Below are 27,280 nucleotides of genomic sequence, written 5' to 3' on the forward strand. Positions count from 1 at the left end.
CAAGATCAGAACCAGATAATTAATTCTGAGATTTGAAAGGAAAAAAAAAAATTACTAGTTCTACAATTATACAATCAGTTGTTCACCAGCCAGGTTGGCTTAGCATATCTAATCTCCAATCACCAAATTTCCAGATTTGAATTACATCAAACCTGCAATTGTTTGTGATTGTCTCCAAGTGAGAGATGAATTTCATTATCCAATGTGAAACCATTTTCATGCTTACTAAATGCATGAAGTGGCTTCAAAAGTTTTATTTTTGGCATCTTGAGCCGAGTTTCCGGATTACATGAAAATAAATAAAAATGCCAAAAAATCATATAAAATCAATACAGAACATATATACTAATAAAAATAGAAAAAATCCTTAGCCCACCCATGGAACAGATGTACTACAGGTTTACAACCTCTAATGGTTGGGAATCGCATAAAAAAACAATTCTCTACTAGTTTTGTACACTTTTTCAAAAAAGAGCACACTCTTTTGCAAGTTTGTTAAATATACAGTAGGTTAAATGACAAGAGGCATTTACTATATAAATGAACTGGAATAAATGAACTGTTAAAACTGGTGTTTAAAAATGGACATGTGAGGGCATATGTATTTAGCTGGGATTATAATGTTCAAATTATAATGTACATCATATCTATCTGAGGTCAGAGTATGATTTTTGATGATCAATGACTAGACTTCATAGATGATGGTGGTGGCTTGATTTATACTGCACTGGGTAGTTGCACAGAGCATTTCTGAATGTTCCAATGTCTTTATGTTGGAAACTTCATGTTCCAACATAAAAATGTGCACAAATTCACATGGAGATGCAAGAAATAAGAAAGTATCATTCATTATGTTATGGTTGACAGTGATATCTTCATGTGGATTCAGGATACAAGAGTATACCAGGGGATTTGATATTGGAAGTGATCACCATTTAGTTTTTAAGCAGGACAAACTTGAATATCATATTCAAAAGAAGAGTGTGAAATTAAGGTTTAAAGTTGAACAGCTTTCAGAGGTGTATTGCCACTGAATCTCTAAACCTTGGAGATTTTGTGACAGATGCTGAAGAAAACACTGATGGTTCAGCTAGAGAGACATGTGGTGACATCATCTGAAAAATCAAAATCACATGGTGGATGTAGGAAGTTAAAGAGGCAGTCAAAGAAAACAAGAAAGATATCAAAAGTTTCTGGCATGTAAGGCAGCTTGTGCTCTTAAAAAAAATACAGAGAAAAATTGTAAGAAATCAAAGCACTGTGTAAAACTAGCTAAACAAAAGTCATGGGAAGACTTTGGTAAAAACACAGAAACTAAATATCAGGATGGTGATATAATACTCTGGAAGCTATTCAAAAATGGGAAAACGATTACTCTAAAAGGAATCAGATGTGATAAAGGAGACATGAAAACTGAACATATTCTACATGCCTGGAATAATTATTTTGAAATATTGCTAAATGAAAGAAGAAGTGAGAGTATAATGTTGGAAAACACTCAACCAGAATGCAGTCAGGAACATATATCAATACCTGAAGTATAAAACTGCAAGTTTTTCACTTGTGAAGTATCTTCACGACTGGGCTACTTGTATATAAAGACTAATGACTTCACATCAATTGCCTTAATATCCCATAATGCAAAGCCTAGCCTACACCCTTTAAGATGTGTATAATGCAATGATTTATTGGAAGGCCACTACCCAGACCAGTTTTGACCATTATTGAGGTCATTGGCACACTCAGGATTTAATCTTGGAGGGGGCCGAGCGCTCAGGATTTAACCTTTGGGGGGGGGGGGGGGCCGAGTTGAGTAGACATTTTGCGAATACACACTGCACATTGCATACAACCTATAACTGAGCATCTGCAGTGATCGCTAATTCATAAGTAGCACACAACATAAATAAAAAAAATGAATTTTAATTAGGAAAAGATTTTTGGAAATTTTTCTAGTGTTTTTTCCTTTTCTTTGGGGGGTGCCCGGGCCCCTTGTCCCCCCCTCTGGGTGCGCCACTGATTGAGGTATGTTTAAGTGCAGGGATACCGCTATGTGAAGTCATTAGTCTCTACATACAAGTAGCTCAGTCGTGAAGATACTTCACATTACACTTCGATAAAGGATTAAACTAAAAATATAATTTCTTGGTATCTTTACTTTACAGTATAACCAAGTGAAAAACTTGCAGTTTTCTACTTCAGGTATTAATATATGTTCCTGACTGCATTCCAGTTGAGTGTTTTCCAACACTATGCTCTCTCACTTCTTTCATTTAGCAATGTTTCAAAATAATTACTCCAGGCATCTAGAATATGTTCAGTTTTCGTGTCACCTTTATCAAATTAGCCTATGTAGCTCAGTAGAAGTGGTGTTGCACTTTATGGCATTTGACTGCACGAAGACTTGGGTTCAAATCTAGTCGCCAACCAGAGGAACATTTTATAAGCCTTTTTTTGACCGGTTCCCAAATTAGTTGATCTCTGGCACAGGCAAGTGGTTTTTTTTTTCCTGGAAACTCGTTTTTTTTTTTTTTTTTTTTTGTTCTGTAACCTCAAGAAAATCGACCGTCGAATCCACACTATTTTCAGACATTAAAAATATTGTGTTAGGATAGGGACTACGAGCTAGCAGCACATGTTAGCTGTCTCTTCAGTGCATGGCGATTAAATTAGTGGTAACCTTGGGCCTCCTATCTCTAATTGGCTACCAGTGGAGATTGAACTGCTCACTCTGTCTCCAAAAAGTTAGATAGGGCTAAAATGGCCTCGCCTACTCTATATGCAGAAATAAAAGGCGTTAGCTGATTTTTTTTTTTATACCTCTCTCCAAAAATTAGTGATCTACAAGATCACTCTAAATCTCATTGAGTGATCCTAAAGGATCACTACTAAGCTTATCACTCCTGACCCCTGACCTACTGTATGTGTCGGCATATAGGACGACTGGTGTATAAGACGAGGCCTAAATTTTAGGCTATTTTTAGGTTTTAAGCTTATGTTGGTTGTATAAGACGACCCCCCCCCAAATTCTTCTTTCTTGTATTAATACAATGTTAGGTATTGTGGCTATATCCATTATTTTTTATCTATGCATATCCGTTATTTTTTTTTGCATAGCATAGATTTAGTATTTATGCAAATTACCCTAATTAAAATGAGCCCAATTTTAATTAATTATTAATTTTGCATTTTTTTTAAATTTTAGGATTATTAAAATTGTTATCATTTAAAATCATGAAACCAACAACAAAACAAAGAAAGTATGAAGCCTAATTTAAAATAAGGATAATTGAAATGGCAAAGCAAACTAATAACTGTGCTGCTGCAAGAAAGTTTAACATAACCGAGAAGATGGTAAGAGAAAGGAGGAAGAAAGAAGATATTTTAAAAAAATTGTCAAAGAAAAAATGTGCGATGAGAATGGGGATAACCTGATGGCTGCAACGGGAAATTCACGTTGCAGAATGGGTATTCGAACAAATGCAGAATAGTTATCTTGTTACAAGAAATATGATTAGAGCGTATACGCTAAAATGGTCAAGATTGAATCCGGATGAAAGTATAGAATTTCAAGCTACTTCAGGCTGGTGTAATCATTTTATGAACAGACAAAATCTGGTAATACGACAAAAAACGAAAATTGTTCAAAAACTACCAGCAGGTCTTGTCCACAAACTTACCAGTTTCCATAAATTTATTATTCAGTTGAGACAAGAACATAAATTTCTATTGTCAAATATTGGAAATATGGATGAAACTCCTATGAGCTTTGATATGATAAGCAATAAAACAGTGGAGTCTAAAGGTGTGTGCTAGAATGTGCTAGTTCAAAGTACAGGTCATGAAAAAATAAAGTTTAAGGTTGTGTTGTCATGTTTGGCTGATGGAACCAAGTTAAAACCAATGATCATCTTCAAACGTAAAATTAAACCTAAGATAAAATTTCCTCAAGGTGTTTTTGTACATTTTCACGAAAAAGGTTGGATGGACGAAAATGGTATGAAATTATGGATGAAATAATGTGTGGAACAAGCGACCAGGCAATGAAGAAATACAGTTTATTAGTATGAGATAATGTTCGTAGCCATTTAACTGAGAATACTAAAAGTCTTCTAGAAAAAAATAACACAAAAATTGTTTTATACCAGGTGGTTTAACTTCTATATTGCAACCACTAGACGTCTGTTTGAACAAACCATTTAAAGATCACATGAGAGAAGAGTGGAATAATTGGATGTCGACTGGTGAAAAATCATTTACAAATGGTGGATCTATGCATGCTGCATCACTTGATATGTTGTGCAAGTTTGTGATCAAGGCATGGAATAAAGTAAAAGTAGAGACTGTAATAAAATCATTTAAAAAGTGTGGTATCACTAATCTTATGGATGGTATGGAAGATGATCTGTTGGGGGACACTGATGACGATGAAAACGAAATCAGTTCACCGGATTCAAACTGGGATCCATATGACGATCATTTAAACAATGAATCTGAAGAAAACTATTTTCAACAGATGAAGAAAATTAACATGAAAATTGAGATTAATAATTATTATTTATTTTTTAAGACTTACATCTATTGTAATATTTTAAATAAATTTATGTAACAAAAAATTAATCTGATTTGTTTATAAACACTGCCTATTTTCTTATATAACGATGTATTGTAACTACATATTCATCCAAGAAATTAAGCTTCCCTTTTTATTCTCGCCATATAAGACGACTCATATTTCGAGGGGTTTTCTGTAGTATTTGAGAGTCATCTTATATGCCGACATGTATGGTATATCACTCCAGGAAGATGCTTAGCAGTGGCTTCACTCAGTTACAGGCAAAAACCATTACCAAGCAGAACCTCTACTCCCCAGGAAGCAAGCACACCCAAAGATGCTCATTATTAAATGTCAAGCAGGGGAGCCAGGTCCAGAAAAGCTAGCAAGGTCCTCAAAAGGAATGGGAGATGGACTGGGTCCTTGACTCTTTATCCCTTCATCTGAATGAAGAAAATCTGTGTGGATGGGGTGTTATTGAGCTAAACGCTCTAGTCATGGCTGGGTAACAGCAATAGCTGAGCCTCAGTTAAAAATTCAATGGTTACAGCATTGCCATACGTTACCCTGGAAGTCCTAAAAAGGACTGTAGCTTACTATCATTAACCAGATAGCAAGGTTGAAGTAATGCAGATGTTACATATGATCCATATACAAGTAGTCAAAAGGTGTCATACTTAATTATTAAATTATTCTGATTTAGAAATAGATGTTAAAAGTTTTTTCACTTGGTTACACTGTAAATTAAAGATGCCAAAAAATATATCCATGGTTTAATCCTTCATCCAAGTGCAAGCAAACAATGTTTGCCTGAGAAGTATCTTAATCACAGTGCTATTTTTATATACAGGCTAATGATTCAAGTCAAATGCCTTAGTATCCCATAACAGAGAAAGCACACAGCCTTTCAGATACATATAATGTAATGCATTATGGGGCTCCCACTGATGAGACTTCAATAAAGGTTGAAACTGGTCTGATTAGTGGCCCTTCCCATAATTTCTGCAATCCACACACCCTCAATCTATTATCATTGGGAACATTCTGCAGACCATTCACTATCTTGGTCGATCGCAACTGAATCTTCTCCAATGCTTCCTCATTCCCAAGAAACCCAGGAGACCAGACCTGAGCACAGTAATCTAGATGTGGCCATATCAAGACCTTATAAAGAGTAATAACTGTTTTTTTTATCTCTACTTGTTAATGTGTTCTTCAATAGCCAAGTAACCTTAGCGATATGTGCTCTGAACTTCAACTCTCTATCTACCACCACTCCTAGCCTCTAGTTTCATCTCTTTCCTGGAGTACAATTCCATCAATGTAGTAAGGTACACAGTTTGTAATCTATTTATCGCAAAATGATGTCCACTATCTTTCGCCCATAGTTACATAATTACTGATAGCCAATTAAATCATACTGCAAGCTCTCCACATCGCATCGCTACCTAATTTTACATCAGTAAACAACTGAATGTTTCCTTTTAGGTTATTTCCTATATCATTTATGTACAAATTAAACAGTTGTGGTCCCACCACTGAACCTTGCAGCACACCACTAGTCACCTGTTTTAAACTTGATTATGCCCCTCCATATCTCTACTTGTTAGCACTTTTTGATATCTATCCAGCAGCCACTCTCTTATCTGTAACCAGATAAGGTTATGTAGCTAAGAGAACTCTTCATTTGTTCTAATTTACATAACAGAGTTCCATGTGGTATTCTGTTAAGTGCCTTTGCAAAATCTACCAGAATCATCGTGTACCCATTTCCTTTATCCAATTCAGCTGTTATAATCTATGTCAGATTATAACAGCTGAATTCTTTTTCTATTAGAGAATACAGTTACTCTAATAGAAAAAGTTACTAAATCACTAAAGAATGACTTACAATTCACAAAGACATGTTGCCCCTCATACAGTATCATTTTTATCCACCCATTCTTGAATTCTCTTTTTTGACCAATTTTTCTAGTACTTTTACCATCATGCCTGAGATACTGATTGGTCTGTAATTTGCTACTGCAGTTTTAGAACCTCCCTTATGCAAGGGATGATTTTGCCCTCTTTCCACTCCCTTGAAACTCTATCTGAGCTGATGTGGTACGCATCAGCTCTAGTGGAGTTCCAGACGCATTGCCAGTTCCCTTGCACATTCTCGCAAAACCCGAACTGATATCCAATCTAATCCCACAGCTGTATTTACACTGAGATTTTGCAATATCCAAAGAATCTCCAATTCATCCATCTCTGTTCCTACATTAGTGTCTGTCACCTATTTAAAACCAGTAACCTCACTTGATATACTTAAAGTGGTCACTCAGTAACTCTACTAGTTTATCTGCTTCTGTCACCTCTTGACCATCAGCCTTCATTAAGGATAATCTTCCATAGTTAGGCTTCCTCTTGCTTACCACATAACGAAAGAACTCTTTGGGATTTCCTTTAGCCTGCTCAGTTAGATTCTTCTCATAATCTGATTTTGCCTTACTTGCCATGCTGGTCACATTTCTTGCCTGAACCCTGTACTATTCATGAGTTTGCTGTTCACACCCTTCACAGCATTTTCTTGATCTGCTGCTCATGCTTAATGATATTACTCATCCATCTAACTCCCACCTGATTAACTCTCCTTACTTTAGGTATACAATTTAATATTGCTTCCTCTAGATGACCCTTAACTATCTCTCAGGCACTGCTAACATTACTCTGCAGTGTTTTATGCCATGGCACATGCTTCCTCATAAGCTTGTTCATAATTACCTGCCTTGTAGTTCCATACATACCCCTTCTTGAAAGAATATTCCTCACGTTTTTCAATTCCTCATGTCAAGACCGCATAGTCACTTTGGTTATGGATAGCTCTTCTGATCATATGACCAGCTCCAATACTCTTACATCTCTAGTACCCTCCATCACATGCTGTCTCAAGTAATTATCTCTCTCTCTCTCTCTCAGTAGGTGTATAAATTCCAATTCCTTCCTGCCATATGATCACGCTTCCAACCAGTCTATATCTGCATAGCTGAAATCCCCCACAATAATCACTTGACATGTAATCATTGTGTTAATTTGCCGATGCATGTCATCCAGATCATCTGTGGAACTCCCTGGCCTATAGTAACAACCAACTGCATGTTTTGTCTTACTGGCCTTAATATCACACCAGACTGCTTCAAATGAGCAGCCATCCTCCTACCTATCTCCTATTCGTTTTGGCTGCAATCCACTATCATCAGCCTTACCCCCCCCCCCAGCCTATCTTCTCTATCTCTTCTCTGAAGATACTAAACCCTTCATATTCTATCACTGTAACTACATCATCTGCTGTTAGCTAAGTCTCGAAATGCCTATGACTTTTGGTGAGGTTGCACTAACCGCCAAAACTTCTCCCTCTTGTTCCTGATACTTCTAGCATTAGTATCTAGAAATTGCAGCATCCCTTAAGGCCCCCCACATGCCACCTTTATTTCCTGAATTGACATCTTGTTTCAATATTTTTAGTGATTAAGGGTCAAAAGCTATAAACTGAGAAGTTTAACATAGCCTTTAAAGGAATGCAGAGAACCGACCAGGGCTTCTAACCTAATGTCCAATCCTCTCCTTCTCGTGATGAAACCTGTTAGATATCTACCTGGATACTGAACGAACGAGAAGGGCTGGCAATTTGGGATTTAGCCGAGCAAACTGTATTCTTATTGGCTTAAACCAAAATACAAAATGATGGTACAACATGGACAAAAGTTTGCTGGCTGGGGCATCGCCCGGTTAAATAAGGTACCTGTTGTTTTCGCCAGGTAACCAGGGCAAACAGCAAAATGTCAGCTACTGGAACAAATCTGAAAACACACCCCAACTTAACATCACCAGAATTAAAGATCGGTACTATCAACATAAGCAGTCTGAATGGCAAAGAAATGGAGCTAGCTGAGGAATTAGATAAGTACCAGATCGACATAATAGGGGTGACTGAAACAAAAAAGACAAAAACTGGTGAGATCTTTCTGAGCAATAAATACAAAATGTTATATTCAGGCAATGACAATCAAGGAAAAGAAGGAGTAGCCATAGTATTCAATACTAAATACGAGACTAATCTTCTTGAATAGGAGGCAGTCAAAAGTAGCGTGATGTGGGCAAATATATTACAATGGGGAACTGGACAATGAGACTTATTTGTGCCTATGGTCCCACAGAAGGTTCTACTAAGGTAGAAGTGGAGGAATTTTCTGATGCTTTAGAGAAAGCAAATGACACAATGAAAACGGAAAAGTTGGTCCTTGTTGGGGATCTAAATAGCAGAGTAGGAAATGGCTGTCAGACATACAAAAATATTTTGGGAAAATTTGAAGAACACAGCAAAGCCTGGCAAATACCTGTTGGATTTCTGTTCAGGACATGGACTGGTTATTGCTAACACCATGTTCCAACATAAAAATGTGCTAAATTCACATGGAGAGAAGAGGCAAGGAATAAGAAAAGTCTCATTGACTATGTTATTGTTGATAGTGATGTTTTCTCCCTGGTGCAGAACACCAGAGTGTACAGAGGATTTGAAATTGGAAGTGATCACTATTTAGTCTTGAGCAGGATAAAATTGAATTTCATTTTGAAAAGAATAATGAACCAAACCTTGCCAATACAGTGGTAAGCTTTGAAGCAAACCCTGATTGATTCAGCCAGAGAGGCATGTGGTGAGGTTGTCTGCAAGGATAGAAAAATCAGAACTCAATGGAGGACAAAAGAAGTTAAAGAGGCAGTGAAGGAAAAGAAGAAAGCATATCAAAAGTTCCTGGCAAATAAATCAGCTTGTGCTCTTAGAGAATACAGAGACAAATGTAAGAAAGCTAAACACTGTGTAAAACTAAACTAAACAAAAATCATGGGAGGACTTTGGCAAGAACATAGAAAATAAATATCAAGAAGGTGGGAAGATATTCTTGAGGTTTTTGAAGAAGCTTAGAAATGGAGGAAAGAGTGCTGTAAAAAGGAGTTAGGGATGATAAAGATGACATGAAAACAGGACAAAAAAGATATCCTTGAAGTATGGAGTAATTACTTAAAAAATTACTAAATGAAACAAGCAGTGATAGCACAGTGGTAAAAACACTCAACAGGCATACAGTCAGGAATACATATCTATACTTGAAGCAGAAAAAGCCATCAAAGGCTTGAAATGTGGAAAGGCAGCAGGTGAGTAGATGATATTCGACCAGAAATGTGAAAGTATGGTGGTATAAAAGTCTTACAGTGGCTGCACTGCGCAGTTCAGAAAGATTGGACAGAAGGATGAATTCCCGATGATTGGAGTAGAGCTCTCATAGTACCCATATATAAAAAGGGAAATAAAACTGAATGTGAGAATTATAGAGGTATTTTCCTACTGAGTGTTCCTGGCAAGATTTATGCAAATATACTTGAAAAACGGTTGAGAAGAATTGTGCAAGAAAAAAGCTTGGTGAAGGACAAGCTAGATTCAGGCTAAATAGAGGATGTCAAGATCAGATCTTCACTTTACGACAAATAGTTGAGAAAGCATGGGAATATACAAAGATCTATATTTAAGTTTTGTTGATCTGGAAAAGGCATATGACAAGGTGCCAAGAGAGAAGCTATTCAATATGCTACAGTTATATGGTATCAATGGGACATTATATCAAGCAATATTTAGTCTTTATTTGAGTTGTAAGTCAGAAGTTAGAATTGAAGGAAGTACAGGAAGATGGTTTAATGTTAAATCTGGTGTGAGACAAGGATGTACATTATCCCCTCTGTTATTCATTATTTATATGGATAACATTATGAAGGAAAGTGGTATTAAACATGATATCAAAATTGGTGGTGTTAATGTCAGCTCTGTGCTTTATGCGGACGATGTTACACTCTAAATAAATCCACAACAAGTCTGCAAGATTCCCTGACTTAATTGAATAACTGTTGTAATAGATATGGTATGAAGGTCAGCAATAAAAAGACAAAGACAATGAAAATAGGCAGAATCGTTGAAAATGTCAACTGCATTGTGAACGGAGAACCTGTGGAACAAGTAAAACATTTCAGCTACTTAGGCACGATTTTTAGTGAGGATGGTAAATTAAATATGGAAATAGACAACAGAATCAACAAAGCTGGTATCGTAGGAAGTCAACTGAATAAATTGATATGGAATAAGAGAGAAATTTGTTGGAACACTAAATTAGCTGTATACAAGACAGTGTTCAAACCAGTTTTAACTTATGGATCTGAGAACTGGGTCAGAAGTAAAACACTTGACCAAAGACTAGAGACCACAGATATGAGAGTTCTGAGTAAGATTAGAGACATGAACAGATGGCATCAATGGCAATATCATATTAAAAATGAGGACATTAGGAAAGAACTTGACATTGGCAGCATCCAAGAATGCGTTAGCAGCTAATCTCAGGTGGTATGGTCACTTAAATAGAATGGACGAGAAAGATTAGCAAAACAAGTGTTCTCTACCAGGTTGGCAGGAAAATGACCCAGAGGAAGACCAAGCTATAGGTGGATTGATACTGTACAAAGTGACTTAGATGATAGAAATATAACATCTGATATTGTTGGAGTCTTGACAAGTAACAGACTGATTTGGAGGAAAACTGTAGATAGGAGTTAGTAATGATGTAAATTTTTCATGTAGTAGTATCATATCCTGTATACCCCTTGAGGGTACAGTACATGGCAGGAATTTGATGATGATGATTCAATATTTTTGCTTGAGACTAGAATCTGCACTTGGTTATTCTCACACTCACTCATTTCATGGGCATCTTCACACAAACACACCTGCTCCCACCCTAACTGCTTAAGTTTTCCTGAATTTGTGCTTCAGCATTCTCTGTGAACAAAGTTCTCTCTAGACAGCTAACACCAAAACAATTTATATTTAGTCCATCCGACATTATACAAATTCTTCTTTCTGTGACACAGAGACCGAAGATACACAAATCCCACATCAATCGGTCTGCAGAACCTGCATATTGATTCATTAGCTACCAACACCCTCCTGCTCAGTTTGTCTCTATCATAGCGTGGCAGAAGACTTACTATTTTCACATTCTCACTCTTCAGTTTTGCTCCTTCTAACATCTCGTTTACATCCTCTCTCTCTCTCACAGAATACTTCTTGCCTCTTAAATCATTTGTGCCAACCAAGACAATCAGTTCCTTCGCATTACCTTTTTGCATCTGGGTGACATGACTAAAATCTTGAATTTTTTGCACCAGGTAACACGATTTTGTCACACTTTCATTAAATACTCCCCCAATCATTGAGTCTCCATACATAGTTTTCTCTTTAATTTGTTTTTCTTGTTTGTTTGCTCAGTCTTTATTATTACTTCATGCCACCAGCTTCTGCAAGTTTTCAATTTTGCACTTTGTCCTGTGAAGGATAACATTCACAACGTTTTTCATCTTACAGTTGATACTGTCCACTCCACTAACATTTGCTGTGTTCTCGTCGAATAATATTCACTCATTTTGAAACATTTAATACTCTCCAGTTTCAATTTCCTTCTACATATTCTTTAGGTTTCGCAATGAATATAATTTCACACACACTACACTGCACAAAAATTTCACAAATTCAAATAACCCGAAAACATGGCCTTTGCCACCATAGTTCTACCACACGCTGGTGCCATACCGACAATATCATATTTAAATTAAATTACAAACTAAATAACTCGGTCAATCATACATCCATTGAAATCGAAAACTACAATAAGTTAACCTAATATTATGAACTAAAATACATAAAAATTACTTATCTTTCAGGGGCACTAATAACCACACTACACAGACAATACGCCACCAAAACTAACATTGCTGCAGTTTATCAACATTCTCCACTGAGAGAGAGAGTAAGTACATCAATAGTTCAAATGTTCCTAATAATAAAAATCCACAGGATTTAAATAGATGACTGAGGAGGCCAAGTAACTGTTCTGCCTTGGCCAATCCATCTTGCAGAAAATCAAACCCTGGACTTCACAACTAAAGGGAGGTCTGTCATGCATAAACCAGATTTCTTTTCCAAGCCAAGGAAATATCATGGAAGATGTTTACTACCAGCTTTTGCAAGAAGTCACAGTAGAGAGCTCCTTTAAGTCTGTTTGGCAAATATGCAGCTATATTAATCTATCTCTAAAATCCACCTGTACCTGACCATATGTTGATGTATTGACTGCATAGTTATATATGGATTTTGATTGGCGCACATGATTTTTGTGATAATTAAAAACATCACCTCAAATGAATATTGTCTCACTGAAAAGAACACAGGAAAAAAGAAAATCAAAAATCACACACGGTTACAGAAACAACTGACAAAACACCTATTGAAAATGACCTCATCTGGTAAAAGTGCTTAAATCAGCTGGAAATCATAAGGGCAAAACAAATTTTTATGTATAACCCTGCCTAGAACTATTTGGAAGATACCCTCTTTCAATGCAATCTTTATTGTGCTGCTTGAATTCCATGCCACTACAAAGTATTATTTCTTCATATTCTAGTACCCTCAAGGTTCTTTGTTCCCTTACTGCCACATCCACCAAGACAAGCGAACATTCAAAACCACGTAATTCAATGACCAGGAAAGTTTTCTTAATGCACCAATTAAAAATCAGAAAGTGGTCGTTTTTCCGCCAATTTCCTTTGGATGAGGGTGATTTACTGAATCAAATTCGTCATTATTTGAAAATGCAGAAATTGTTTTATGGCCTCGAAGCATTTCCCACCTTCATCTTCTGAACTAAATAACCAGTCTTGATCACTATCCATGATAGGGTAATAAATATAACATAAAAATAAATAACAAACAAATGTTATAAAATATAAACGGCCTCAATGTAAACGGTGCTCTAGTGAACAAATGCGCAATTGTAAAACAAAGAATTGACATTCACAGGTGATGATGCAGCAGGCAATAGTGGACAAAAAATGTGCAAACGAAATAGCTGATACACGCCGTTGGCAACTTTTCTCAGCTGAAATAGGCACAAAATTGTTCTAGTGTGTATATTTGGTTGTATTTATATGCAAAACCAAAATTGATGGTCACACGTATTAACTCGGGTGCACGGAAAAAATTCAGCTTCTTGGATCCGAGTTAACTCGGTTGAGTGCGTTAAGGAGTTAATAAAACTGCTGTGCCTCACATGTAGTTCTACTGGCATATCCATAATAAAAGTGCATATAGGCAAGTTATATGTGAACTCATCCTCCATTGCAAAACACCAGCATGTAACTTAGAAACATTAAATGTCACTTGGTTGGGATGAACCTAATGGATTGAATGCAATTCCTGGCATGATTTGCATATAAGTTTGGTTGTTTACAATCACACGATACACCTACATTGCATCTATCTGTTTGCATGTTGCTGGCATTCATGATGAAACTATAAAGGAGCCTCACTCATAAATGTGAGATTTCCAAACCCATGTTTATTACTACCTTTTCGTAGTATTGATGTATAGAGTATATACTAGAGTATGTGTAGAATTTTGATGTGCAAAGTTAAGGATATGAGAGTATGAAATAAGCGTGTGTGTGTGTGTAATCCAAAATAACATGTGCAAGGATTTACTAATTTCAACCTTGTCTCATTTAAGTGGAGGATCACAGCAAATCTTAATTAATACAGTATTTTATGTTCCCACAATTTAAGTTTTCCTGCCATTTACATCATTTTGCGTTGGTCCTGTCTTAAGGCCTATTTCTTACGATATATTGTTTTCCCACCATTAACAACTTGATGCGGACGTTATTTCCTGTGATTTGCGGTTTTTTCTTGAGTGGCAACAGTGATTTTCGAATCGATTTCCTCTCATTCAAATTAATTTCTTCAGGAATCTGCACATTTCTGTTCCTGGATGGCATTGCTTTTGGCTGTAGTTTCGTTTCCACTATCACAGTGACTTGCATGCTTGCAGCAGTGATGTAGTGATGAGCGATACCGTGATTTTTCAATCACAGTACAAATTGATATTGCAGAATTTCTGCTACATAATTTAGCGTGATAGTTGCTTTCAAGTTGTGGTGGTGGATGATCCATGTTAGTAACATGGAGAAAATGGAGAAAAAATACAGACAATGTAGTTTGGTAGAAGAAAAGATGACAATTCTGCGACGTGTAGATTGGCACGGCGGAATACGTGTGCAATTGGCGAAAGATCTTGGACTCTCTGTGTCCACTATGAACACAATAGTAAAAAACGGGTCAAGCAATACTCAATGCAAAGCAATCTGGCGCTATGTCAAAAAAATTAAAATATATCCGGACATTAACATACGATGAATTGGATAAACTTGTGGCAGAGATTTGTTTCTACGAGAGCATCGGGTATTCCAATGGTACTATACTCCGAGCAAAAGTCCTTGAATTTGCTGCGAGGTTGGGGATTAATGATTTTACTGCGTCAAATGGATGGATTGATTGTTTCACGACTCGACACAATACTGTGTATAATCAAGTGTGTGGAGAAAGTAATAGTATTGCAGGGGAAACTGTAAACCAGTGGAAACATGAACTAAAGACTATTATTCAGGACTACGAACCGAAAAATACTTTCAATGTTGACAAAACTGCACTCTTTTATAACATTCTGCCAAGTAAAATGTGTTTTAAAGGAGAGAAGTGTCACGGAGGAAAACTCAGCAAGCAGAGGGTAACTGTTTTGCTCATAGTCAATGCTGATGGATCAGAAAAATTACCTTCACTGGTAATTGGCAAATTTAAAAAACCAAGGTGTTTTAAGAACGTGAAAAATCTGCCTACTAAGTATGATGCCAACAGCACAGCATGGATGGCCAGCAGCATCTTCACAATCCACCATGCATGCTCTGGATGCTAAAATGGGAGCAAATCACTGCAAAATACTACTACTGCTAGACAAATGTCCTGCACACCCTGAAGATCTGCAGTCAGAAACATTAGATTAGTGTTCTTTCCCCCTAATTGTACAAGTGAGCTTCAGCCATTAAATCTGGGCATCATCCATGCATTTAAATGGAAATATAGAAAAATGCTTATTGAAAAAGCTGTGTTTATGCATGATAAAGGTATGGACCCAAAACAAATGACCATATCAATCCCTGATACCATGCACTATGTGGCCAAAGCATGGGTGCATGTTATGCCTGAAACCATATCAAACTGTTTCCAGAAGACAGGAGTTACGTTTGTGGAAGAGGAGGAACAACTACAGGAGGAAGAAGAAGATATGTCAGAGCCCAACAACTGGTAGGTGATGGATGAGTCTTCAGGGATCAACATTTCAAGACTATGTTGATGTTAATGCTGGTGTGATCAGATCAATGGTACCAAGTGTAGAAGACATCCCTTCCAACTACCTTGGTGAAGAAGAGGAGGAAGGGGTTAAAGAAGACTGTGATCAAGAACCTACCGTCCCTACTAGTAAAGAAGCAATGGAAGCCATCTCTGTTTTGAGGCAGTATATTGCAAGTGCATCAGGAGACGATAGAGCATTTAATGCCTTATACACTGTGGAGAGGCAGGTGGGACTTATAAGAGTGCAGAAAAAACAAAAACGATCAACAATTAAAGATTTTTTTTTAAATAGATAAATGTAAGTAATTGTAAATTCATTTATTTTCAGTTATTAAATTTTGTAATCTAGTATGTAGAGTCAAATACTAGCAGTAAGTCATCATCTTTTAGCCTTTTTTTAATGTTTTTTACATTTCCTGCTATTTACACTTTTTTCCATCAGTTCCCAGGAAAGTGTAAAAAACGGAGTTTTACCGTATGTAACTTCAACTTATAATGATATTATAACACATAAAGAGCAACATGATTTTTTTCCCCTAACCTGACATGTCTCCTCCTTCCACGAACAGTCATTTCTCCATAACCCTTAATTGGTTCCCCAGCAATTTTCATTACTCTCTCATCCTTACGGCATCTTTCCAAAGCCTCACTATAAACTGAATTTGGACTATGGCCAGAAAACAGCTCATTGAAGATACCATAAAATAACAAACCTGTAAAATAACAGAAACATCAGTGATATTATAACAAATGTCTGTGACCTACAACAGGGTTCCATTCCAACAACCTGTCATAAGTCAGAAAGCACTATATACTATTTGAACCATAACTATACGTTAACAATTAACATGCCTGAATGCTAAAATGTGTAGATTTGTTTTGTTATATTTTTTTAACTAATTTTACTCTTTGTGTATAGTGATCCTGTGTCTGTGTGTGTGTACATATACATATGTATATATAATCCAAAATAACACATACAAGGATTTACTAATTTCAACTTTGTTTCATTTAAATGGAGGCTCACAGCAATCTTAATTAATATTTAACATTAACTTAAATGGTATTATAATGCATAATTATAATACCAAAAATTAATCAGTAATATGATTAATTTTTTTTCCCCTTTACCTGCCTCCTCCTTCCACAAACAGTCATTTTAAAAGCCTGCCATAATGAATAATCTACATGAGTACAGCTGAAAACTAGAGTAATTCTTCAAACTCATAACTGGATCATTCAACAGGAGGCTGGGTAATTAACAACCTCTTCAACAAACATTGCACCAGAGTATTCTGAGGATGGTTCACCAGATGCATAACTTGTGGAAGGTCCAGGCTCAATTTTCAGAATATGAGGTAAGAGCAAGAATTGAGTGGGCTTCCTTAAAAATACACTTAATGTCTGCACAGACTGCCTTTTCTTTTTTGCATAAATTTCTCTGCAGCTTGCATCATTCTTTCTATTTTGCTAACTCTCTCCATATTGGGGCCAATTTCCTCAAATAACCAAACTGCCTTTGCCTTATTAACAGATGCAAATATCTCTACAAGTTTTTTTACTGTAGACTTTTTTTGGGTATTAAACATGATATCAAAATTGGAGATGTTAATGTCAGCTCTTTGCTTTATGCAGATGATGTTATACTTCTAAATAAATCCGCTACAAGTCTGCAAGATTCTCTGACTAAATTGAACAGCTGTTGTAATAGATATGGTATGAAGGTCAGCAATAAAAAGACAAAGACAATGAAAATAGGCAGAATCACTGAAAATGTCAACTGTGTTGTGAATGGAGAACCTGTGGAACAAGTAAAATATTTCAGCTATTTAGGCACGATTTTTAGTGAAGATGGTAAATTAAATATAGAAATAGACAACAGAATCAGCAAAGCTGGTATGGTGGGAAGTCAATTGAATAAATTCATATGGAATAAGAGAGAAATTAGTCGGAACACTAAATTAGCTGTATACAAGACAGTGTTCAAACCAGTTTTAACTTATGGATCCGAGAGCTGGGTCAGAAGTAAAACACTTGACCAAAGACTAGAGACCACAGATATGAGAGTCCTGAGAAAGATTATAGGCGTGAACAGATGGCATCAATGGCAGTATCATATTAAAAACGAGGATATTAGGAAAGAACTTGGCATTGTCAGCATCCAGGAATGCGTCAGCAGAGCTAATCTCAGGTGGTATGGTCACTTAAACAGAATGGACGAGGAAAGATTAGCAAAACAAGTGTTCTCTGCCAGGTTGGCAGCAAAACGACCCAGAGGAAGACCAAGATATAGGTGGATTGATATTGTACAAAGTGCCTTAGACGATAGAAATATAAGATCTGATAATGTTGGAGTGATGACAAGTAACAGGCTGATTTGGAGGAAAATTGTAGATAGGAAATTAATAATGATGTAATTTTTTTTTTTCATGTAGTACTATCATATCCTGTACACCCCTTGAGGGTACATGGCAGGAATTTGATGATGATGTTGATGACTTTTTTTTTTTGGGGGGGGGGGCTTGCTTCTTTTTCTCCCTCTCTTTTCTTCAATAACTTTCTGTTCATTTATCTCCATAAGGTCTTCATATGAAAGTACGGTGCTAATTGCTTTTGAATGTAGTATGTGTTATATGCACAAATTCTTGAAGATGATATTAATGTAAAAAAAAAAAAAAAGATTAATATGATTAAGGTTATTATCACAGAAAAATAGTTGATTCCGTAAATCTAATATGGTGACTAACTTTTGAAGACAAGTGGGCAGCCAGTATTCATCCTTCATCTTTCACTGACACCTGGCTTAATGGTAGCTCAAGCTACCATTAAGCCAGGTGATCGGAGAGAAGTACAACAGACAATTACACTGATAGTGAGCTCAAGCTATCAATGAACCAAACTATTTGGGGGGGGGGGGGGACAGGAGATAGTACAACAGACAGCTGCCAGCACCTCACAGACCTAAATAACCATATTAATAATATTAATATTAACCATATTAATCTGTAATAATATGAGTTCTGTTAATTTTTAGATATGGGGTTAAAAAATCTGAATTTCTGGTAGAAAAACAAGGTTTTTCCCTATCCAAAACTCAGATTAACATCTTGTTACATGTGCAATGTTAACATAGTCCAGTTAAACAGGAAGATATGTGAAAACCTATGCTGTGGGAGTACAGTTGGGCACCAACAACACTATTAACACCCTAATGAAGTATCAAGCAAGATCCTTCATAGAAAGAAGGATCTTGCTTGGAGAATTGTATATCATCAGCTTCCAGCAAATAGCATCAAATATGAATCAGAGATCAAATCTGTAACATCTGTTAGAGATCAGAAACAACAGAATAGGCTGTTTTGAACAGACTATGTAGCATGCTGGGCATTCTAATACTCACAGCAGAACAAATCTTTTTTTAGCAGTACCATCCAATAGTTAGCAATGCAGGATGAATTTTCATATTTGTAATTAACTTAAAATATTGTTTATGGAAAGTTAAAAAAAAATTATTTTGAAAACAAGCAGTATAACATACAAATGTTTTACAACACTGTTTTATGGAAATTCTGTTGTTCAGTTTGGTGATTTTTAAACATGAAAGAAGCATCCCAAAGAATATCAAATTTTTGGTGAGGAATGTAAGCTATCTATGGTATGCAGCTCACAACTTATTTTAATGGTATTACAACACCAACTAAATTATAAAACATATGTTTATTAACTGGTTTATATTTTGCTGGATTTCAAACCAGAGCAAAAATAGAGCACATTACACGTTACAGTTGACACACAACAATGAGTAAGTGAAACAATTCATATTGTAACGGATGAAAGATCTAAAGTTCAAATTTGGCAAGCTCTAATGTTGTAAAAAAGAAGTATTAAAGCTATGTAATAGTATAACAGTCTCCCAGATGTTTGGCAAATTAATGCAACCATACTTGTTCAGGTTAGGAGAATGCTTCATAGCCATGGCTGCCTTTAAAAATAATCTTTCTGACCTGTAACAACTTCTATGAAGCACATTCATTTTCTTTGAACTAATCCTGTGTGGTGTCCAAAGCATGGTCTGTCAGTCCAGAATTGCCAAAATAATGGCAGCGAATGTATTTTTATAACTCCCAAGGCAAATGTTAACAGATCTTCCTGTTTGTCCATGGCCTTCACATGAATCTTCATATAATCCAGTATATGACAGGGGATAGAGTTTATCCTTAGAAGAGCAGATCAGAGTTGCTAAATGAACATGTGGTTGAATATGCTGGAAAGGTTATATTTTATTAGTATTTGGCTATCTTTTCAGATGTATCTTGGACGTAGGGAACAGGAATAGTGTATTTTGTTCTTGTGTGTTTGAGGAAGGGAGAAGTATGAGGGTCAATGTAGTATTTTATATATTTTATAGGAGCTGCAACTACTGGGCAGGAAAGTATGATGAAGATATTTATGTTCAGTAGAAAGAGCTGCATCATTAGAACACATAACCCTAGCCTGTGTGTAAGCATTTTAAAAATACCATACTGCTAAGCTGGATGATGACGTGATTGTTTATGTAGATATCTTTCTCTGTGTATTGATTTTCTATAAATGGAAAAGAGAGTGAACTAACTTTTTTTAAAGCCAGGTGACTAATGTGTCAAGAAAAGGCAAACAGTTATTAGATTCTGAGGTGTTTGTCCATGGGCCAAATAGCAAATATCATCAACGAAGTATAACCACACTAAGGGTTGTTTTCTAAGTGTTCCATGTAAAAGTTTGTTAGAAAGGGGGGGGGATAAACCCATAGTAAATTTGAATAACTCAAAGATATCGTGGAGGGGGAGGAGAATTAGACTTTATTAGAGTGTATTGGGTAGATTAGTGGTAGTTGGGGGTGCTTACGGGTCAAAGCTGTATAACTGAGAGGAGACCTCCACATAGCCTTTAAAGGAATGCGGAGAACCGACCAGGGTTTCTGACCTAATGTCCAATCCTCACCTTCTCGTGGTGCACCCTGTTGGGTATCTACTTGGATACTGAATGAACGAGGATGGGCTGGCAATTTGGGATTTAGCCGACCAAATTGTATTCTTATTGGTTAAACCAAAATAAAAAAAAATGATGGTACAACATGACAAAATTTCATGCCAGCTGGGGCGTCACCCGGTTAAACAAGGCCCCCATTGTTTTCACCAGGGCGAACGGCGAAAAGTCAGCTACTGGAACAAATCTAAAAACAAACCCCAACCCAACATCACCAGAGTTAAAGATCAGTACTATCAACGTAAGAAGCCTGAATGACAAAGAAATGGAGCTAGCTGAGGAATTACATAAGTACCAGATCGACATAATAGGGGTGACTAAAACAAAAAAGACAAAAACTGGTGAGATCTTTCTGAGCAATAAATACAAAATGTTATATTCAGGCAATGACAATCAAGGAAAAGAAGGAGTAGCCATAGTATTCAACACAAAATACGAGGCTAATCTTCTTGAATGGCAGTCAGTCTCAAGTAGAGTAATGTGGGCAAATATGAGAATGGGGAACTAGACAATGAGACTTATTTGTGCCTATGGTCCCACAGAAGGTTCTACTAAGGTAGAAGTGGAGGACTTTTTTGACGCTTTAGAAAAAGCAACTGACACAATAAAAATTGATCCTTGTTGGGGATCTAAATAGCAGAGTAGGAAATGATTGTGAGACATACAAAAATATTTTGGGAAAATTTGGAGAAAAGAGCAAAGCTAATAATAATGGCAAATATCTGTTGGATTTCTGCTCAGGACATGGACTGGTTATTACTAACACCATGTTCCAACATAAAAATGTGCACAAATTCACATGGAGAGAAGAGGCTAGGAATAAGAAAAGTCTCATTGACTATGTTATTGTTGATAGTGATGTTTTCTCACTGGTGCAGGACACCAGAGTGTACAGAGGATTTGAAATTAGAAGAGATCACTATTTTGTCTTGAGCAGGATAAAATTAAATTTTATATTGAAAAGAATAACATGTAAGAAAGTTTTAAAGTGAATAAAAGTTGAGCAGCTCTCAGATGTGAACTGTAGACTAAAATACACAAAGATTATTGAAGAAAAAATGAAAGAACTAACTGGTAATTAGTTTACGGAATTAACAATGCAAATGAAGTATATTAATTAAAGGTAACTTTAATGAATCACTTCTATATTTCGGCAACGTCACATTGCCATCTTCAGGAACATAGAGATATGGTATGTGCACGCAGGCACTAACAAAGCAAATGAGGAAGAAAGCAAGAAACTAATATTGTTCCTAAAGTCCTAATGGTGCCCTCTTGCGGGTTAATTTGGTAGTCTTGGCTGTTGGGCTGAAGTTCTCATAATGTAAGTCTCCCATATTTGAGGTAGTTTCATGCACCCAAATTTGTTGAGGTTAGGAACATTTTTTAGAGTTGCTGAAGATTCTTTGAATAATCTTTCGTATTTAAACTTGCTGTGATGAATTACTTTTGTTTTTTCCAACAAATTTTATGGTGGGTATCTAAGCCATGGTCTGCCAGCCCAGAGCGGCTGTACTGGTGAAACCGGATTTAGTCTTTGTGTTCTGAAATCCTGATATTAGTTGTTCTGCCTGTTTGGCCAAAGTAGGACAATTTGCAGCTGCAAGGGACCTGGTATACACCAGGTAGGTCTAGGGGAAGTGGTTGGTCTTTGGTAGAGCGGATAAGGGATGCCAACTTTTTATATGGTCTGAAACAGGAAGGTCATATTTTTTGAGGATATTGGTTATTTTCTCAGAGGTGCCCTGGATGTAGGGGATGGTGATAGACTTGGTGTAATCTTTATTGTGGAGGGGGGGAGGGGGGTTGTGGTTTACTGGTTTTAGTATTTTTTGGATTTTTTTGGGGTTATAGCCATTGGCTAAGAAAGTGTTGAGGATAAAAAATGAAAGAGTTTGAGAACAGGAACCAAACCTTGGAGATTCAGTGGCAAGCCTTCAAGAAAACACTAATGGATTCAGCCAGAGAGGCATGTGGTGAAGTTGTCTGCAAGGATTAGAAAAATCAGAACTCCCTGGTGGACACAGGAAGTTAAAGTGGCAGTGAAGGAAAAGAAGAAAGCATATCAAAAGTTGCTGTCAAATAAGTCAGCTTGTGCTCTTAGAGAATATAGAGACAAATGCAAGAATGCTAAACACTGTGTAAAACTAGCTAAACAAAAGTCATGGGAGGACTTTGGCAAAAATATAGAAAAAAAATATCAAGAAAGTGGCAAAATATTCTGGAGGTTGTTGAAGAAGCTTAGGAATGGAGGAAAGAGTGCTGTAAAAGGAGTTAGAGATGATAAAGGTGACATGAAAACTGGAATAAAAGATATCCTTGAAGTATGGAGTAATTACTTTGAAAAACTGCTAAATGAAGCAAGCAGTGATGACAGCACAGTGGTAAAAAACACTGACCAGGCATGCAGTCAGGAATACATATCCATACTTGAAGTAGAAAAAGCCATCAAAGGCTTGAGATGTGGAAAGGCAGCTGGAGTAGATGATATTCGACCAGAAATGCTGAAGTATGGTGGTATAAGAATCTTACAGTGGCTGCACTGCATAGTTCAGAAAGCCTGGACAGAGGGACGAATTCCCGATGATTGGAGTAGAGCTCTCATAGTACCCATATATAAAAAGGGAAATAAAACTGAATGTGAGAATTACAGAGGTATTTCCCTACTGAGTGTTCCTGGCAAGATCTATGCAAGTATACCTGAGAAACGGTTGAGAAGAATTGTGGAAGAAAAGCTTGGTGAAGAACAAGCTGGATTCAGGCCAAACAGAGGCTGTCAGGATCAGATCTTCACTTTACGACAAATAGTCGAGAAAGCATGGGAATATAACAAAGATCTGTATTTAAGTTTTGTCGATTTGGAAAAGGCATATGATAAGGTGCCAAGAGAGAAGCTATTCAATACGCTGCAGTTATATAGTGTCAATGGGGCATTATATCAAGCAATACTTAGTCTTTATTTGAGTTGTAAGTCAGCAGTTAGAACTGAAGGAAGTACAGGAAGATGGTTTAATGTTAAATCTGGTGTGAGACAAGGATGTACATTATCCCCTCTGTTATTCATTACCTATATGGATCACATTATGAAGGAAAGTGGTATTAAACATGATATCAAAATTGGAGATGTTAATGTCAGCTCTTTGCTTTATGCGGATGATGTTATACTTCTAAATAAATCTGCTACAAGTGTGCAAGATTCTCTGACTTAATTGAATAGCTGTTGTAATAGATATGGTATGAAGGTCAGCAATAAAGAGACAAAGACAATGAAAATAGGCAGAATCGTTGAAAATGTCAACTGTGTTGTGAATGGAGAACCCGTGGAACAAGTAAAACATTTCAGCTACTTAGGCACGATTTTTACTGAAGATGGTAAATTAAATATAGAAATAGATAACAGAATCAGCAAAGCTGGTATGTGGGAAGTCAATTGAATAAATTCATATGGAATAAGAGAGAAATTAGTCGGAACACTAAATTAGCTGTATACAAGACAGTGTTCAAACCAGTTTTAACTTATGGATCTGAGAGCTGGGTCAGAAGTAAAACACTTGACCTAAGACTAGAGACCGCAAATATGAGAGTCTTGAGAAAGATTAGAGGCGTGAACAGATGGCATCAATGGCAATATCATATTAAAAATGAGGATATTAGGAAAGAACTTGACATTGTCTGCATCCAGGAATGCGTTAGCAGAGCTAATCTCAGGTGGTATGGTCATCTAAACAGAATGGGCGAGGAAAATTAGCAAAACAAGTGTTCTCTGTCTGGTTGGCAGGAAAACGACCCAGAGGAAGACCAAGATATAGGTGGACTGATATGGTACAAAGTGCCTTAGACAATAGAAATATAAGATCTGATAACGTTGGAGTCTTGACAAGTAACAGACTGATTTGGAGGAAAATTGTAGATAGGAAGTTAGTAATGATATAATTTTTTCATTTAGTACTATCATATCCTGTACACCCCTTGTGGGTACATGGCAGGAATTTGATGATGATAATTAGTGGTAGATAAGTAAATAAAGATGTGACATTAAAAATATTAGTTTTGCCCTGTGTTTGTTTTTTATGAAGAACTTTACTGATAGTATTTTTGCTGTAGTCATTATTTATAAATGTATTGCTAATAATTTGTAGTTTTTGTTCATTAGAGCAAAAACTTGGTATTAATGACTCCAAGTTTTTGCAAAGGGTGGGGATATGAGTTAGCATGTATATATTGCTGGTATGTGTAGGCTTGTGGTCAGGGCCAGATTTAGACTTGCTGATGCCCTAAGCTATACAAAACCCAGAGGCCCCCACTGTTTTAAATTACATTAGTTGGTCTTTATGTTTTTTATTTGAGGCCCCGGCAGATTGCGAGGCCCTAAACTGTAGCTTTTTTAGCTTATACGTAAATACGGCACTGCTTGTGGTAAACAGTGAAGGATAGACTGCCCGAGAGAAGACGTCTGAACAGTGTATCCAGGAAAAAAAGCGAGTTCTGATTTTCAATTTCAATAGCAAATTGTATGTGCTCAGGTGGCTGAGGAAGGTGTTTAATGTTTGGCAGCTGTGTGGCCAGATAGTACTTCCTTTTTTAAAGGAAGTGTTATCCATTTAGCATTCCTAAGCCAAACTGTAGGTTTTAAAAGAAAGGAATCTAGAGCACATTACTCGAAAGCTTAGGGGGGGGGGAATGGTGGTGAGCCCATGGCTGTACCTTCTTTTTGTAGGTAAAAATTATTTTGCCACACAAAGTAACTGGTAAATACATGAGTAAAGAAAGCTGTAGTGTTGGGTGGAACATCTGTGAAAAGGGCAGACACATTAAAACTGACTAATAAATCATCTTTGTCGAGAATTATGTTTTGAATTTTGTTTATGAAGTGTTGTGTGTTCTTTATATAAGTAGGGGAATGACCTACCAACTCCATGAGTATCCTTTCTTTCATAATGCATAATATATAGCAACTTATTGAGGGTTGACACTAATTTCTTGGCTGGGAAGTAAGGAAAGGTTTAGGTGTTGAACATTATTCATAAACTATTTTAAAAGGTATTACACCACGAACCAACTAAATTATAAAAACAGATGTTTATTAACTGGCTTATATTTCACTGGTGCAAAATGGAATCAACTGAAAAACTTGATATATGAAACAGCTGCTGAAGAGATAGGTTTTGTGGAAGGGAAAAGAATTAAAAAGCCATGGATTACAAATGAAATGATAAGAAAAATGGAAGAAAGAAGATGGAAAAATGTAAACACTGAAGAGGGAAGAAGAAAATACAAAGTATTAAATAATGAACTGAGAAGAGAAACTGATAAAGCAAGAGAGAAATGGTTAAAAACAGAATATAAAGAAATTGAAGAAATGGAAAAAAGGGGGCGATATGATAAAATGTTTGAAAAAACAAAAGAAATTACAAATATTAAAAAAAAGCATAAGAAATCTGCCATTAGAAGATAAGTAAGGAAAACTGATTTATGATATTGAAATACCGGGTGAAAGATGGAAGGAAGACATCGAAGAACTTTATGCAAAAAATGAAAGACCAAAATGAAATCTCAACAGAAGAAAGAGGTCCTGAAATACTAAAGAGAGACAGTAGTAGAAACAGCAATTAAGGAATTAAAAAGTAGAAAGATGTGGAATACCTAGTGAAATCCTAAAACAACTGGAGAACAAAGGTATAACAGAAACATGGAAACTCTGCAACTTCATTTACAAAACAGGAGTATGGCCTAAAGATTTCACAGAGAGTATTCTTATACCAATTGAAAAGAAAAGCAATCCTGCTAAGTGCAGTGACTACAGAACTATAAGCATACTCTCACATGCCTCCAAAGTACTGCTAAGAATATTAAATCAAAGATTGTATAATAGAGTGGAGTATTTTCTGGGAAATGATCAATTTGGATTTAGAAAAGACAGAGAAACCAGAGATGCAAATGGAGTAATGAGGACCATATGCGAAAGGAATATAGAAGTAAATAAAGAAGTTTATATTTGTTTCATTGACCTTGAAAAAGCAATTGACATGGTGAAATGGGAAAATCTGATGGAAATATTATGCAAAATAGGTTTAGATTGGAGAGACCGAAGGTTAATAGCTGAATTATATATGAACCAGACAGCCATAATAAAGACAAAAGTAGGAAAAACTAAAAAATGTATGATTGGCAGAGGTGTAAGACAGGAATGCTGCCTGTCACCGACACTCTTCAATATATTTACAGAAGAAATGATAAAAGAAGCATTTTATGAAGAGGAAAGAGGAATCACTATTGGAGGTAGAACAATATAAAATATTAGATTTGCAGATGCTCAAACAATATTAGCTTATACCGAAGATGAACTACAGCACCTAATGCAAAAATTTGAAAATATATGC

General features: G+C 36.3%; 1 protein-coding gene across 3 annotated transcripts in view; it reads right to left on the reverse strand.

Moving 5' to 3' along the window:
- The window catches only part of LOC150103237 (mitochondrial import inner membrane translocase subunit Tim21), a 102,634-nt gene that overhangs the window by 29,736 nt on the left and 45,618 nt on the right, over positions 1 to 27,280 (reverse strand). For all 3 annotated transcript variants that reach the window (XM_090397887.1, XM_090397888.1, XM_090397886.1), the window contains exon 4: positions 16,417 to 16,588. In XM_090397887.1, coding sequence (XP_090254013.1) covers positions 16,417 to 16,588 — 172 coding nt within the window. The remainder of the gene's footprint in view (positions 1 to 16,416; positions 16,589 to 27,280) is intronic.

This window comes from Typopeltis vanoorti, chromosome 9, assembly GCF_054136105.1.
Source record: "Typopeltis vanoorti isolate ZY-2024b chromosome 9, IOZ_Tvanoo_1.0, whole genome shotgun sequence".
NCBI classification, from domain to species: Eukaryota; Metazoa; Arthropoda; class Arachnida; order Uropygi; family Thelyphonidae; genus Typopeltis; species Typopeltis vanoorti.